The following is a 16558-nucleotide window of genomic DNA, read 5'->3' on the forward strand; positions in this document are numbered from 1 at the left end:
GAGGGCAATAAAACCCCATATATAACACAATACAACATCCCTGGAGGGTAGTAAAACCCCATATATATAACACAACACAACATCCCTGGAGGGTAGTAAAACCCCAAATATATAACACAACATCCCTGGATGGTAATAAAACCCCATATATAACAACATCCTTGAAGGGTAATACAACCCATATATAACAACATCCCTGGAGGGTAATAAAACCCCATATATAACACAACATCCCTGGAGGGCAATAAAAGCCGATATATAACACAACACAACATCCCTGGAGAGTAATAAAACCCCATATATAACAACACAACATCCCTGGAGGGTAATAAAACCCCATACATAACACAACATCCCTGGAGGGTAATAAAACCCAATATATAACACAATACAACATCCCTGGAGGGTAATAAAACCACATATGTAACGCAACATGTCTGGAGGGTAATAAAACCCCATATATATATATATATAACACAACATCCCTGGAGGGAAATAAAACCCCATATATATAACACAACATCCCTGGAGGGAAATAAAACCCCATATATATAACACAACATCCCTGGAGGGTAATAAAACCCCATATATATAACACAACATCCCTGGAGGGTAATAAAACCCATATATATAACAACATCCCTGGAGGGTAGTAAAACCCCATATATAACACAACATCCCTGGAGGGTAATAAAACCCCATATATAACACAGCATCCCTGGAGGGTAATAAAAACCCATATATAAACACAACTTCCCTGGAGGGTAATAAAACTCCATATATAAACACAACTTCCCTGGAGGGTAATAAAACTCCATATATAAACACAACTTCCCTGGAGGGTAATAAAACCCCATATATAACAACAGCATCGGAGGGTAATAAAACCCCATGTATAACAACATCCCTGGAGGGCAATAAACACAATATATAACACAATACAACATCCCTGGAGGGTAGTAAAACCCCATATATAACACAACTTCCCTGGAGGGTAATAAAACCCAATATATAACACAACATCCTTGGAGGGTAATACAACCCCATATATAACAACATCCTTGGAGGGTAATACAACCCCATATATAACACAACATCCCTGGAGGGTAATAAAACAACATATATAACACAACATCCCTGGAGGGTAATAAAACAACATATATAACACAACATCCCTGGAGGGCAATAAAACCCCATATATAACACAATACAACATCCCTGGAGGGTAGTAAAACCCCATATATAACAACATGTCTGGAGGGTAATAAAACCCCCTATATAACATAATAAAATATCCCTGGAGGGTAATAAAGCCCCATATATAACACAACATCCCTGGAGGGTAATAAAACCCCATATATAACACAACATCCTTGGAGGGTAATAAAACCCCATATATAACAACATCCTTGGAGGGCAATAAAACCCCATATATAACACAACACAACATCCCTGGAGGGTAGTAAAACCCCATATATATATATAACACAACACAACATCCCTGGAGGGTAGTAAAACCCCAAATATATAACACAACATCCCTGGAGGGAAATAAAACCCCATATATATAACACAACATCCCTGGAGGGAAATAAAACCCCATATATATAACAAAACATCCCTGGAGGGTAATAAAACCCCATATATAACACAGCATCCCTGGAGGGTAATAAAACCCCATATATAACAACATCCCTGGAGGGCAATAAAACACAATATATAAAGCAATACACCATCCCTGGAGGGTAGTAAAACCCCATATATAACACAACACAACATCCCTGGAGGGTAATAAAACCCCATATATATATATATATAACACAACATCCCTGGAGGGAAATAAAACCCCATATATAACACAACACAACATGTCTGGAGGGTAATAAAACCCCATATATAACACAGCATCCCTGGAGGGTAATAAAACCCCATATATAACACAACTTCCCTGGAGGGTAATAAAATCCCATATAAAACACAACATGTCTGGAGGGTAATAAAACCCCATATATATATATAACACAACACAACACAATATCCCTGGAGGGTAATAAAAGCCCATATATAACGCAACATCCCTGGAGGGTAATAAAACCCCATATAAAACACAATAAAACATCCCTGGAGGGTAATAAAACCCCATATATAACAACACAACATCCCTGGAGGGAAATAAAACCCCATATATATATATATATATATATATAACAACATCCCTGGAGGGAAAAAAAAAACCATATATATATAACACAACATCCCTGGGGGGTAATAAAACCCCATATATATATAACACAACATCCCTGGAGGGTAATAAAACCCCATATATAACAACATCCCTGGAGGGTAATAAACCCCATATATAACATAACATCCCTGGAGGGTAATAAAACCCCATATATAACACAACTTCCCTGGAGGGTAATAAAACCGCATATATAACAACATCCCTGGAGGGCAATAAAAGCCAATATATAACACAACATCCCTGGACAGTAATAAAACACCATATATAACAACTTCCCTGGAGGGTAATAAAAGCCCATATAAAACACAACATGTCTGGAGGGTAATAAAACCCCATATAAAACACAATACAACATCCCTGGAGGGTAATAAATCCCCATATTTAACACAACATCCTTGGAGGGTAGTAAAACCCCATATATAACACAACATCCCTGGAGGGCAATAAAAGCTGATATATAACACAATACAACATCCCTTGAGGGTAATAAAACCCCATATATAACATCCTTGGAGGGTAATACAACCCATATATAACAACATCCCTGGAGGGCAATAAAAGCCGATATATAACACAACACAACATCCCTGGACAGTAATAAAACCCCATATATAACAACACAACATCCCTGGAGGGTAATAAAACCCCATATATATAACACAACATCTCTGGAGGGTAATAAAACCCCATATATAACACAATAAAATATCCCTGGAGGGTAATAAAACCCCATATATAACACAACATCCCTGGAGGGCAATAAAACCCCATATATAACACAACATCCCTGGAGGGTAGTAAAACCCCATATATATATATAACACAACATCCCTGGAGGGTAATAAAACCCCATATATAACACATCATCCCTGGAGGGTAGTAAAACCCCATATATATAACAACATCCCTGGAGGGTATTAAAACCCCATATATAACACAACATCCTTGGAGGGTAATAAAACCCCATATATAACAACATCCCTGGAGGGCAATAAAACCCCATATATAACAATACAACATCCCTGGAGGGTATTAAAACCCCATATATAAAACAACATCCCTGGAGGGCAATAAAAGCCGATATATAAAACAATACAACATCCTTGGAGGGTAATAAAACCCCATATATAACACAACATCCTTGGAGGGTAATAAAACCCCATATATAACACAACATCCCTGGAGGGTAATAAAACCCAATATATAACACAATACAACATCCCTGGAGGGTAATAAAACCCAATATGTAAAAGAACATGTCTGGAGGGTAATAAAACCCCATATATATAACACAACATCCCTGGAGGGTAATAAAACCCCATATATAACACAATATCCCTGGAGGGTAATAAAACCCCATATATATAACACAACATCCCTGGAGGGTAATAAAACCCCATATATAACACAACATCCCTGGAGGGCAATAAAAGCTGATATATAACACAATACAACATCCCTGGAGGGTAATACAATCCCATATATAACACAACATCCCTGGAGGGCAATAAAACCCCATATATAACACAACATCCCTGGAGAGTAGTAAAACCCCATATATATAACACAACATCCCTGGAGGGTAATAAATCCCCATATATATAACACAGCCTCCCTGGAGGGTAATAAAACCCCATATATAAACACAACTCCCTGGAGGGTAATAAAACCCCATATATAACAACAGCATCGGAGGGTAATAAAACCCCATATATAACAACATCCCTGGAGGGCAATAAAACACAATATATAACACAATACAACCCCATATATAACACAACACAACATCCCTGGAGGGAAATAAAACCCCATATATAACACAGCATCCCTGGAGGGTAATAAAACCCCATATATAACACAACTTCCCTGGAGGGTAATAAAACCCCATATAAAACACAACATGTCTGGAGGGTAATAAAACCCCATATAAAACACAACATGTCTGGAGGGTAATAAAACCCCATATATATAACACAACACCCCTGGAGGGTAATAAAACCCCATATATAACACAACATCCCTGGAGGGTAATAAAACCCCATATATATATAACACAACACCCCTGGAGGGTAATAAAACCCCATATATAACACAACATCCCTGGAGGGCAATAAAAGCCGATATATAACACAATACAACATCCCTGGAGGGTAGTAAAACCCCATATATATAACACAACATCCCTGGAGGGAAATAAAACCCCATATATATATATAACACAACATCCCTGGAGGGTAATAAAACCCCATACATAACACAGCATCCCTGGAGGGTAATAAAACCCCATATAAAACACAATACAACATCCCTGGAGGGTAATAAAACCCCATATATGACAACACAACATCCCTGGAGGGTAATAAAACCCCATACATAACACAACATCCCTGGAGGGTAATAAAACCCCATTTATAACAACATCCCTGGAGGGTAATAAAACCCCATATATAACACAACTTCCCTGGAGGGTAATAAACCCCATATATAACACAACATCGCTGGAGGGCAATAAAAGCCGATATATAACACAACACAACATCCCTGGAGGGTAATAAAACCCCATATATAACACAACAACCCTGGAGGGTAATAAAACATATATAACACAACATCCCTGGAGGGCAATAAAAGCCCATATATAACACAATACAACATCCCTGGAGGGAAATAAAACCCCATATAAATATATAACACAACACGACATCCCTGGAGGGTAATAAAACCCCATATATAAACACAACTCCCTGGAGGGTAATAAAACCCCATATATAACAACAGCATCGGAGGGTAATAAAACCCCATATATAACAACATCCCTGGAGGGCAATAAAACACAATATATAACACAATACAACATCCCTGGAGGGTAGTAAAACCCCATATATAACACAACACAACATCCCTGGAGGGTAGTAAAACCCCATATATATAACACAACATCCCTGGAGGGTAATAAAACCCCATATATATATATATATATATAACACAACATCCCTGGAGGGAAATAAAACCCCATATAAAACACAATACAACATCCCTGGAGGGAAATAAAACCCCATATATATATATATATAACACAACACCCCTGGAGGGTAATAAAACCCAATATATAACACAGCATCCCTGGAGGGTAATAACACCCCATATATAACACAACTTCCCTGGAGGGTAATAAAACCCCATATATAACACAGCATCCCTGGAGGGTAATAAAACCCCATATATAACACAACATCCCTGGAGGGTAATAAAACCACATATATACATATATATATATAACATAACACAGCATGTCTGGAGGGTAATAAAACCCCATATATATATATATATATAACACAACACCCTTGGAGGGTAATAAAACCCCATATATAACACAACATCCCTGGAGGGTAATAAAACCCCATATATATAACACAACATCCCTGGAGGGTAATAAAACCCCATATATAACACAACATCCCTGGAGGGCAATAAAAGCTGATATATAACACAATACAACATCCCTGGAGGGTAATACAATCCCATATATAACACAACATCCCTGGAGGGCAATAAAACCCCATATATAACACAACATCCCTGGAGAGTAGTAAAACCCCATATATATAACACAACATCCCTGGAGGGTAATAAATCCCCATATATATAACACAGCCTCCCTGGAGGGTAATAAAACCCCATATATAAACACAACTCCCTGGAGGGTAATAAAACCCCATATATAACAACAGCATAGGAGGGTAATAAAACCCCATATATAACAACATCCCTGGAGGGCAATAAAACACAATATATAACACAATACAACCCCATATATAACACAACACAACATCCCTGGAGGGAAATAAAACCCCATATATAACACAGCATCCCTGGAGGGTAATAAAACCCCATATATAACACAACTTCCCTGGAGGGTAATAAAACCCCATATAAAACACAACATGTCTGGAGGGTAATAAAACCCCATATAAAACACAACATGTCTGGAGGGTAATAAAACCCCATATATATAACACAACACCCCTGGAGGGTAATAAAACCCCATATATAACACAACATCCCTGGAGGGTAATAAAACCCCATATATATATAACACAACATCCCTGGAGGGTAATAAAACCCCATACATAACACAGCATCCCTGGAGGGTAATAAAACCCCATATAAAACACAATACAACATCCCTGGAGGGTAATAAAACCCCATATATGACAACACAACATCCCTGGAGGGTAATAAAACCCCATACATAACACAACATCCCTGGAGGGTAATAAAACCCCATTTATAACAACATCCCTGGAGGGTAATAAAACCCCATATATAACACAACTTCCCTGGAGGGTAATAAACCCCATATATAACACAACATCGCTGGAGGGCAATAAAAGCCGATATATAACACAACACAACATCCCTGGAGGGTAATAAAACCCCATATATAACACAACAACCCTGGAGGGTAATAAAACATATATAACACAACATCCCTGGAGGGCAATAAAAGCCCATATATAACACAATACAACATCCCTGGAGGGAAATAAAACCCCATATAAATATATAACACAACACGACATCCCTGGAGGGTAATAAAACCCCATATATAAACACAACTCCCTGGAGGGTAATAAAACCCCATATATAACAACAGCATCGGAGGGTAATAAAACCCCATATATAACAACATCCCTGGAGGGCAATAAAACACAATATATAACACAATACAACATCCCTGGAGGGTAGTAAAACCCCATATATAACACAACACAACATCCCTGGAGGGTAGTAAAACCCCATATATATAACACAACATCCCTGGAGGGTAATAAAACCCCATATATATATATATATATATAACACAACATCCCTGGAGGGAAATAAAACCCCATATAAAACACAATACAACATCCCTGGAGGGAAATAAAACCCCATATATATATATATATATAACACAACACCCCTGGAGGGTAATAAAACCCAATATATAACACAGCATCCCTGGAGGGTAATAACACCCCATATATAACACAACTTCCCTGGAGGGTAATAAAACCCCATATATAACACAGCATCCCTGGAGGGTAATAAAACCCCATATATAACACAACATCCCTGGAGGGTAATAAAACCACATATATACATATATATATATAACATAACACAGCATGTCTGGAGGGTAATAAAACCCCATATATATATATATAACACAACACCCTTGGAGGGTAATAAAACCCCATATATAACACAACATCCCTGGAGGGTAATAAAACCCCATATATAACACAGCATCCCTGGAGGGTAATAAAACCCCATATAAAACACAATACAACATCCCTGGAGGGTAATAAAACCCCATATATAACAACACAACATCCTTGGAGGGTAATAAAACCCCATATATAACACAACATCCCTGGAGGGTAATAAAACCCCATATATAACACAGCATGTCTGGAGGGTAATAAAACCCCATATAAAACACAATATAACACCCCTGGAGGGTAATAAAACCCCATATATAACACAGCATCCCTGGAGGGTAATAAAACCCCATATAAAACACAATACAACATCCCTGGAGGGTAATAAAACCCCATATATAACAACACAACATCCTTGGAGGGTAATAAAACCCCATATATAACACAACATCCCTGGAGGGCAATAAAACCCCATATATAACCAAATACACCATCCCTGGAGGGGAATACAACCCCATATATATATATAACACAACATCCCTGGAGGGTAATAAAAGCTCATATATAACCAAATACAACATCCCTGGAGGGTAGTAAAACCCCAAATATAACCAAATACAACATCCCTGGAGGGTAGTAAAACCCCATATATAACACAACAACATCCCTGGAGGGCAATAAAATCCCATATATAACACAACATCCCTGGAGGGCAATTAAAACCCATATATAACACAGCATCCCTGGAGGGTAATAAAACCCCATATATAACACAGCATCCCTGGAGGGTAATAAAACCCCATATAAAACACAATACAACATCCCTGGAGGGTAATAAAACCCCATATATAACACAACATCCTTGGAGGGTAATAAAACCCCATATATAACACAACATCCCTGGAGGGCAATAAAACCCCATATATAACCAAATACACCATCCCTGGAGGGTAGTAAAACCCCATATATAACACAACTTCACTGGAGGGTAATAAAACCCCATATGTAACGCAACATCCCTGGAGGGTAATATAACCCTATATGTAACATAATAAAATATCCCTGGAGGGTAATAAAACCCCATATATAACACAACATCCCTGGAGGGTAATAAAACCCCATATATAACAAAACACAACATCCCTGGAGGGTAGTAAAACCCCATATATAACAACTTCCCTGGAGGGAAATAAAACCCCATATATATAACACAGCATCCCTGGAGGGTAATAAAACCCAATATATAACAACTTCCCTGGAGGGTAATAAAACCCATATATAACACAACATCCCTGGAGGGTAATAAAACCCCATATATAACACAGCATCCCTGGAGGGTAATAAAACCCCATATATATTACAACTTCCCTGGAGGGTAATAAAACCCCATATAACACAACATCCCTGGAGGGTAATAAAAGCCCATATATAACACAGCATGTCTGGAGGGTAATAAAACCCCATATAAAAACACAATACAACACCCCTGGAGGGTAATAAAACTCCATATTTAACACAACATCCTTGGAGGGTAATAAAACCCCATATATAACACAACATCCCTGGAGGGCAATAAAACCCCATATATAACCAAATACAACATCCCTGGAGGGTAGTAAAACCCCATATATAACAACACAACATCCCTGGAGGGAAATACAACCCCATATATATATATATATATATATATAGATATAACACAACACAACATCCCTGGAGGGTAATAAAACCCCATATATAACACAACACAACATCCCTGGAGGGCAATAAAATCCCATATATAACACAACATCCCTGGAGGGCAATTAAAACCCATATATAACACAACATCCCTGGAGGGTAATAAAACCCCATATGTAACACAACATCCCTGGAGGGTAATAAAACCCCATATATAACAAAACACAACATCCGTGGAGGGTAGTAAAACCCCATATATAACACAACACAACATCCCTGGAGGGTAGTAAAACCCCATATATATAACACAACATCCCTGGAGGGTAATAAAACCCCATATATAACACAACATCCCTGGAGGGTAATAAAACCCCATACATAACACAGCATCCCTGGAGGGTAATAAAACCCCATATAAAACACAATACAACATCCCTGGAGGGTAATAAAACCCCATATATGACAACACAACATCCCTGGAGGGTAATAAAACCCCATACATAACACAACATCCCTGGAGGGTAATAAAACCCCATTTATAACAACATCCCTGGAGGGTAATAAAACCCCATATATAACACAACTTCCCTGGAGGGTAATAAACCCCATATATAACACAACATCGCTGGAGGGCAATAAAAGCCGATATATAACACAACACAACATCCCTGGAGGGTAATAAAACCCCATATATAACACAACAACCCTGGAGGGTAATAAAACATATATAACACAACATCCCTGGAGGGCAATAAAAGCCCATATATAACACAATACAACATCCCTGGAGGGAAATAAAACCCCATATAAATATATAACACAACACGACATCCCTGGAGGGTAATAAAACCCCATATATAAACACAACTCCCTGGAGGGTAATAAAACCCCATATATAACAACAGCATCGGAGGGTAATAAAACCCCATATATAACAACATCCCTGGAGGGCAATAAAACACAATATATAACACAATACAACATCCCTGGAGGGTAGTAAAACCCCATATATAACACAACATCCCTGGAGGGTAATAAAACCCCATATATATATATATAACACAATACAACATCCCTGGAGGGTAGTAAAACCCCATATATAACACAACACAACATCCCTGGAGGGTAGTAAAACCCCATATATATAACACAACATCCCTGGAGGGTAATAAAACCCCATATATATATATATATATAACACAACATCCCTGGAGGGAAATAAAACCCCATATAAAACACAATACAACATCCCTGGAGGGAAATAAAACCCCATATATATATATATATATAACACAACACCCCTGGAGGGTAATAAAACCCAATATATAACACAGCATCCCTGGAGGGTAATAACACCCCATATATAACACAACTTCCCTGGAGGGTAATAAAACCCCATATATAACACAGCATCCCTGGAGGGTAATAAAACCCCATATATAACACAACATCCCTGGAGGGTAATAAAACCACATATATACATATATATATATAACATAACACAGCATGTCTGGAGGGTAATAAAACCCCATATATATATATATATATAACACAACACCCTTGGAGGGTAATAAAACCCCATATATAACACAACATCCCTGGAGGGTAATAAAACCCCATATATATAACACAACATCCCTGGAGGGTAATAAAACCCCATATATAACACAACATCCCTGGAGGGCAATAAAAGCTGATATATAACACAATACAACATCCCTGGAGGGTAATACAATCCCATATATAACACAACATCCCTGGAGGGCAATAAAACCCCATATATAACACAACATCCCTGGAGAGTAGTAAAACCCCATATATATAACACAACATCCCTGGAGGGTAATAAATCCCCATATATATAACACAGCCTCCCTGGAGGGTAATAAAACCCCATATATAAACACAACTCCCTGGAGGGTAATAAAACCCCATATATAACAACAGCATAGGAGGGTAATAAAACCCCATATATAACAACATCCCTGGAGGGCAATAAAACACAATATATAACACAATACAACCCCATATATAACACAACACAACATCCCTGGAGGGAAATAAAACCCCATATATAACACAGCATCCCTGGAGGGTAATAAAACCCCATATATAACACAACTTCCCTGGAGGGTAATAAAACCCCATATAAAACACAACATGTCTGGAGGGTAATAAAACCCCATATAAAACACAACATGTCTGGAGGGTAATAAAACCCCATATATATAACACAACACCCCTGGAGGGTAATAAAACCCCATATATAACACAACATCCCTGGAGGGTAATAAAACCCCATATATATATAACACAACATCCCTGGAGGGTAATAAAACCCCATACATAACACAGCATCCCTGGAGGGTAATAAAACCCCATATAAAACACAATACAACATCCCTGGAGGGTAATAAAACCCCATATATGACAACACAACATCCCTGGAGGGTAATAAAACCCCATACATAACACAACATCCCTGGAGGGTAATAAAACCCCATTTATAACAACATCCCTGGAGGGTAATAAAACCCCATATATAACACAACTTCCCTGGAGGGTAATAAACCCCATATATAACACAACATCGCTGGAGGGCAATAAAAGCCGATATATAACACAACACAACATCCCTGGAGGGTAATAAAACCCCATATATAACACAACAACCCTGGAGGGTAATAAAACATATATAACACAACACCCCTGGAGGGTAATAAAACCCCATATATAACACAACATCCCTGGAGGGTAATAAAACCCCATATATATATAACACAACATCCCTGGAGGGTAATAAAACCCCATACATAACACAGCATCCCTGGAGGGTAATAAAACCCCATATAAAACACAATACAACATCCCTGGAGGGTAATAAAACCCCATATATGACAACACAACATCCCTGGAGGGTAATAAAACCCCATACATAACACAACATCCCTGGAGGGTAATAAAACCCCATTTATAACAACATCCCTGGAGGGTAATAAAACCCCATATATAACACAACTTCCCTGGAGGGTAATAAACCCCATATATAACACAACATCGCTGGAGGGCAATAAAAGCCGATATATAACACAACACAACATCCCTGGAGGGTAATAAAACCCCATATATAACACAACAACCCTGGAGGGTAATAAAACATATATAACACAACATCCCTGGAGGGCAATAAAAGCCCATATATAACACAATACAACATCCCTGGAGGGAAATAAAACCCCATATAAATATATAACACAACACGACATCCCTGGAGGGTAATAAAACCCCATATATAACAACAGCATCGGAGGGTAATAAAACCCCATATATAACAACATCCCTGGAGGGCAATAAAACACAATATATAACACAATACAACATCCCTGGAGGGTAGTAAAACCCCATATATAACACAACACAACATCCCTGGAGGGTAGTAAAACCCCATATATATAACACAACATCCCTGGAGGGTAATAAAACCCCATATATATATATATATATATATATAACACAACATCCCTGGAGGGAAATAAAACCCCATATAAAACACAATACAACATCCCTGGAGGGAAATAAAACCCCATATATATATATATATATAACACAACACCCCTGGAGGGTAATAAAACCCAATATATAACACAGCATCCCTGGAGGGTAATAACACCCCATATATAACACAACTTCCCTGGAGGGTAATAAAACCCCATATATAACACAGCATCCCTGGAGGGTAATAAAACCCCATATATAACACAACATCCCTGGAGGGTAATAAAACCACATATATACATATATATATATAACATAACACAGCATGTCTGGAGGGTAATAAAACCCCATATATATATATATAACACAACACCCTTGGAGGGTAATAAAACCCCATATATAACACAACATCCCTGGAGGGTAATAAAACCCCATATATAACACAGCATCCCTGGAGGGTAATAAAACACCATATAAAACACAATACAACATCCCTGGAGGGTAATAAAACCCCATATATAACAACACAACATCCTTGGAGGGTAATAAAACCCCATATATAACACAACATCCCTGGAGGGTAATAAAACCCCATATATAACACAGCATGTCTGGAGGGTAATAAAACCCCATATAAAACACAATATAACACCCCTGGAGGGTAATAAAACCCCATATATAACACAGCATCCCTGGAGGGTAATAAAACCCCATATAAAACACAATACAACATCCCTGGAGGGTAATAAAACCCCATATATAACAACACAACATCCTTGGAGGGTAATAAAACCCCATATATAACACAACATCCCTGGAGGGCAATAAAACCCCATATATAACCAAATACACCATCCCTGGAGGGGAATACAACCCCATATATATATATAACACAACATCCCTGGAGGGTAATAAAAGCCCATATATAACCAAATACAACATCCCTGGAGGGTAGTAAAACCCCAAATATAACCAAATACAACATCCCTGGAGGGTAGTAAAACCCCATATATAACACAACAACATCCCTGGAGGGCAATAAAATCCCATATATAACACAACATCCCTGGAGGGCAATTAAAACCCATATGTAACACAGCATCCCTGGAGGGTAATAAAACCCCATATATAACACAGCATCCCTGGAGGGTAATAAAACCCCATATAAAACACAATACAACATCCCTGGAGGGTAATAAAACCCCATATATAACACAACATCCTTGGAGGGTAATAAAACCCCATATATAACACAACATCCCTGGAGGGCAATAAAACCCCATATATAACCAAATACACCATCCCTGGAGGGTAGTAAAACCCCATATATAACACAACTTCACTGGAGGGTAATAAAACCCCATATGTAACGCAACATCCCTGGAGGGTAATATAACCCTATATGTAACATAATAAAATATCCCTGGAGGGTAATAAAACCCCATATATAACACAACATCCCTGGAGGGTAATAAAACCCCATATATAACAAAACACAGCATCCCTGGAGGGTAGTAAAACCCCATATATAACACAGCATCCCTGGAGGGTAATAAAACCCAATATATAACAACTTCCCTGGAGGGTAATAAAACCCATATATAACACAACATCCCTGGAGGGTAATAAAACCCCATATATAACACAGCATCCCTGGAGGGTAATAAAACCCCATATATATTACAACTTCCCTGGAGGGTAATAAAACCCCATATAACACAACATCCCTGGAGGGTAATAAAAGCCCATATATAACACAGCATGTCTGGAGGGTAATAAAACCCCATATAAAAACACAATACAACACCCCTGGAGGGTAATAAAACTCCATATTTAACACAACATCCTTGGAGGGTAATAAAACCCCATATATAACACAACATCCCTGGAGGGCAATAAAACCCCATATATAACCAAATACAACATCCCTGGAGGGTAGTAAAACCCCATATATAACAACACAACATCCCTGGAGGGAAATACAACCCCATATATATATATATATATAGATATAATACAACACAACATCCCTGGAGGGTAATAAAACCCCATATATAACACAACACAACATCCCTGGAGGGCAATAAAATCCCATATATAACACAACATCCCTGGAGGGCAATTAAAACCCATATATAACACAACATCCCTGGAGGGTAATAAAACCCCATATGTAACACAACATCCCTGGAGGGTAATAAAACCCCATATATAACAAAACACAACATCCGTGGAGGGTAGTAAAACCCCATATATAACACAACACAACATCCCTGGAGGGTAGTAAAACCCCATATATATAACACAACATCCCTGGAGGGTAATAAAACCCCATATATAACACAGCATCCCTGGAGGGTAATAAAACACAATATAACACCCCTGGAGGGTAATAAAACCCCATATATAACACAGCATCCCTGGAGGGTAATAAAACCCCAAATATAACCAAATACAACATCCCTGGAGGGTAGTAAAACCCCATATATAACACAACATCCCTGGAGGGTAATAAAACCCCATATATAACAACACAACATCCCTGGAGGGCAATAAAAGCCGATATATAACACAATACAACATCCCTGGAGGGTAATAAAATCCCATATATAACACAACATCCCTGGAGGGTAATAAAACCCCATATATAACAAAACACAACATCCCTGGAGGGTAATAAAACCCCATATATAACAAAACACAACATCCCTGGAGGGTAGTAAAACCCCATATATAACACAACATCCCTGGAGGGTAGTAAAACCCCATATATATAACACAACATCCCTGGAGGGTAATAAAAGCCCATATAACACAGCATGTCTGGAGGGTAATAAAACCCCATATATAACACAACATCCATGGAGGGTAATAAACCCCATGTAAAACATAACACAACATCCCTGGAGGGTAATAAAACCCCATATATAACACAACAACATCCCTGGAGGGTAATAAAAGCCCATATATACAACACAACATCCCTGGAGGGTAATAAAACCCCATATATAACACAGCATCCCTGGAGGGTAATAAAACCCCATATATAACACAGCATCCCTGGAGGGTAATAAAACCCCATATATAACACAACATCCCTGGAGGGTAGTAAAACCCCATATATAACACAACACAACATCCCTGGAGGGCAATAAAACCCCATATATAACACAATACAACATCCCTGGAGGGTAGTAAAACCCCATATATAACAACACAGCATCCCTGGAGGGTAATAAAACCCCATATATAACACAGCATCCCTGGAGGTCATTAAAAGCCAATATATAACACAACACAACATCCCTGGAGGGTAATAAAACCCCATATATATATCACACAACATCCCTGGAGGGAAATAAAACCCCATATATATAACAACATCCCTGGAGGGTAATAAAACCCCATATATAACACAATAAAATATCCCTGGAGGGTAATAAAACCCCATATATAACAACTTCCCTGGAGGGTAATAAAACCCCATATATATATATATATATATATATATAACACAACATCCCTGGAGGGTAATAAAACCCCATATATATAACACAATAAAATATCCCTGGAGGGTAATAAAACCCCATATATATATCACACAACATCCCTGGAGGGTAATAAAACCCCATATATATAACACAACATCCCTGGAGGGTAATAAAACCCCATATATAACACAAGAAAATATCCCTGGAGGGCAATAAAACCCCATATATAACACAACATCCCTGGAGGGTAGTAAAACCTCATAACATGAAAGGAATGATTATTTGACAGTTATGGAAGGTTCACCTGTTGGACATGTTATGAGATGCTGTCCCCAAGGATCTCCTGCCCAGCACAGACAAGGCATAGCACAGAGTGATCAGAGGGGAGTCCTCGTCACAGTCCACAGGCTGGCAAAACACAAGGGTCAAAGGTCAGTGTT

The 16558-nt window shown here is 38.3% G+C and overlaps 1 protein-coding gene across 1 annotated transcript in view; it reads right to left on the reverse strand.

Annotated features, from left to right (window-relative positions):
• Window positions 1-16558, reverse strand: part of LOC106610792 (pecanex-like protein 2) — a 95711-nt gene that overhangs the window by 52553 nt on the left and 26600 nt on the right. Inside the window, exon 28 of the mRNA XM_014210398.3 lies at window positions 16423-16526. Within this exon, the coding sequence (XP_014065873.3) occupies window positions 16423-16526 (104 nt within the window). The remainder of the gene's footprint in view (window positions 1-16422; window positions 16527-16558) is intronic.

Source organism: Salmo salar, chromosome 28 (assembly GCF_965601325.2).
Source record: "Salmo salar chromosome 28, fSalSal1, whole genome shotgun sequence".
Lineage (NCBI taxonomy): Eukaryota > Metazoa > Chordata > Actinopteri > Salmoniformes > Salmonidae > Salmo > Salmo salar.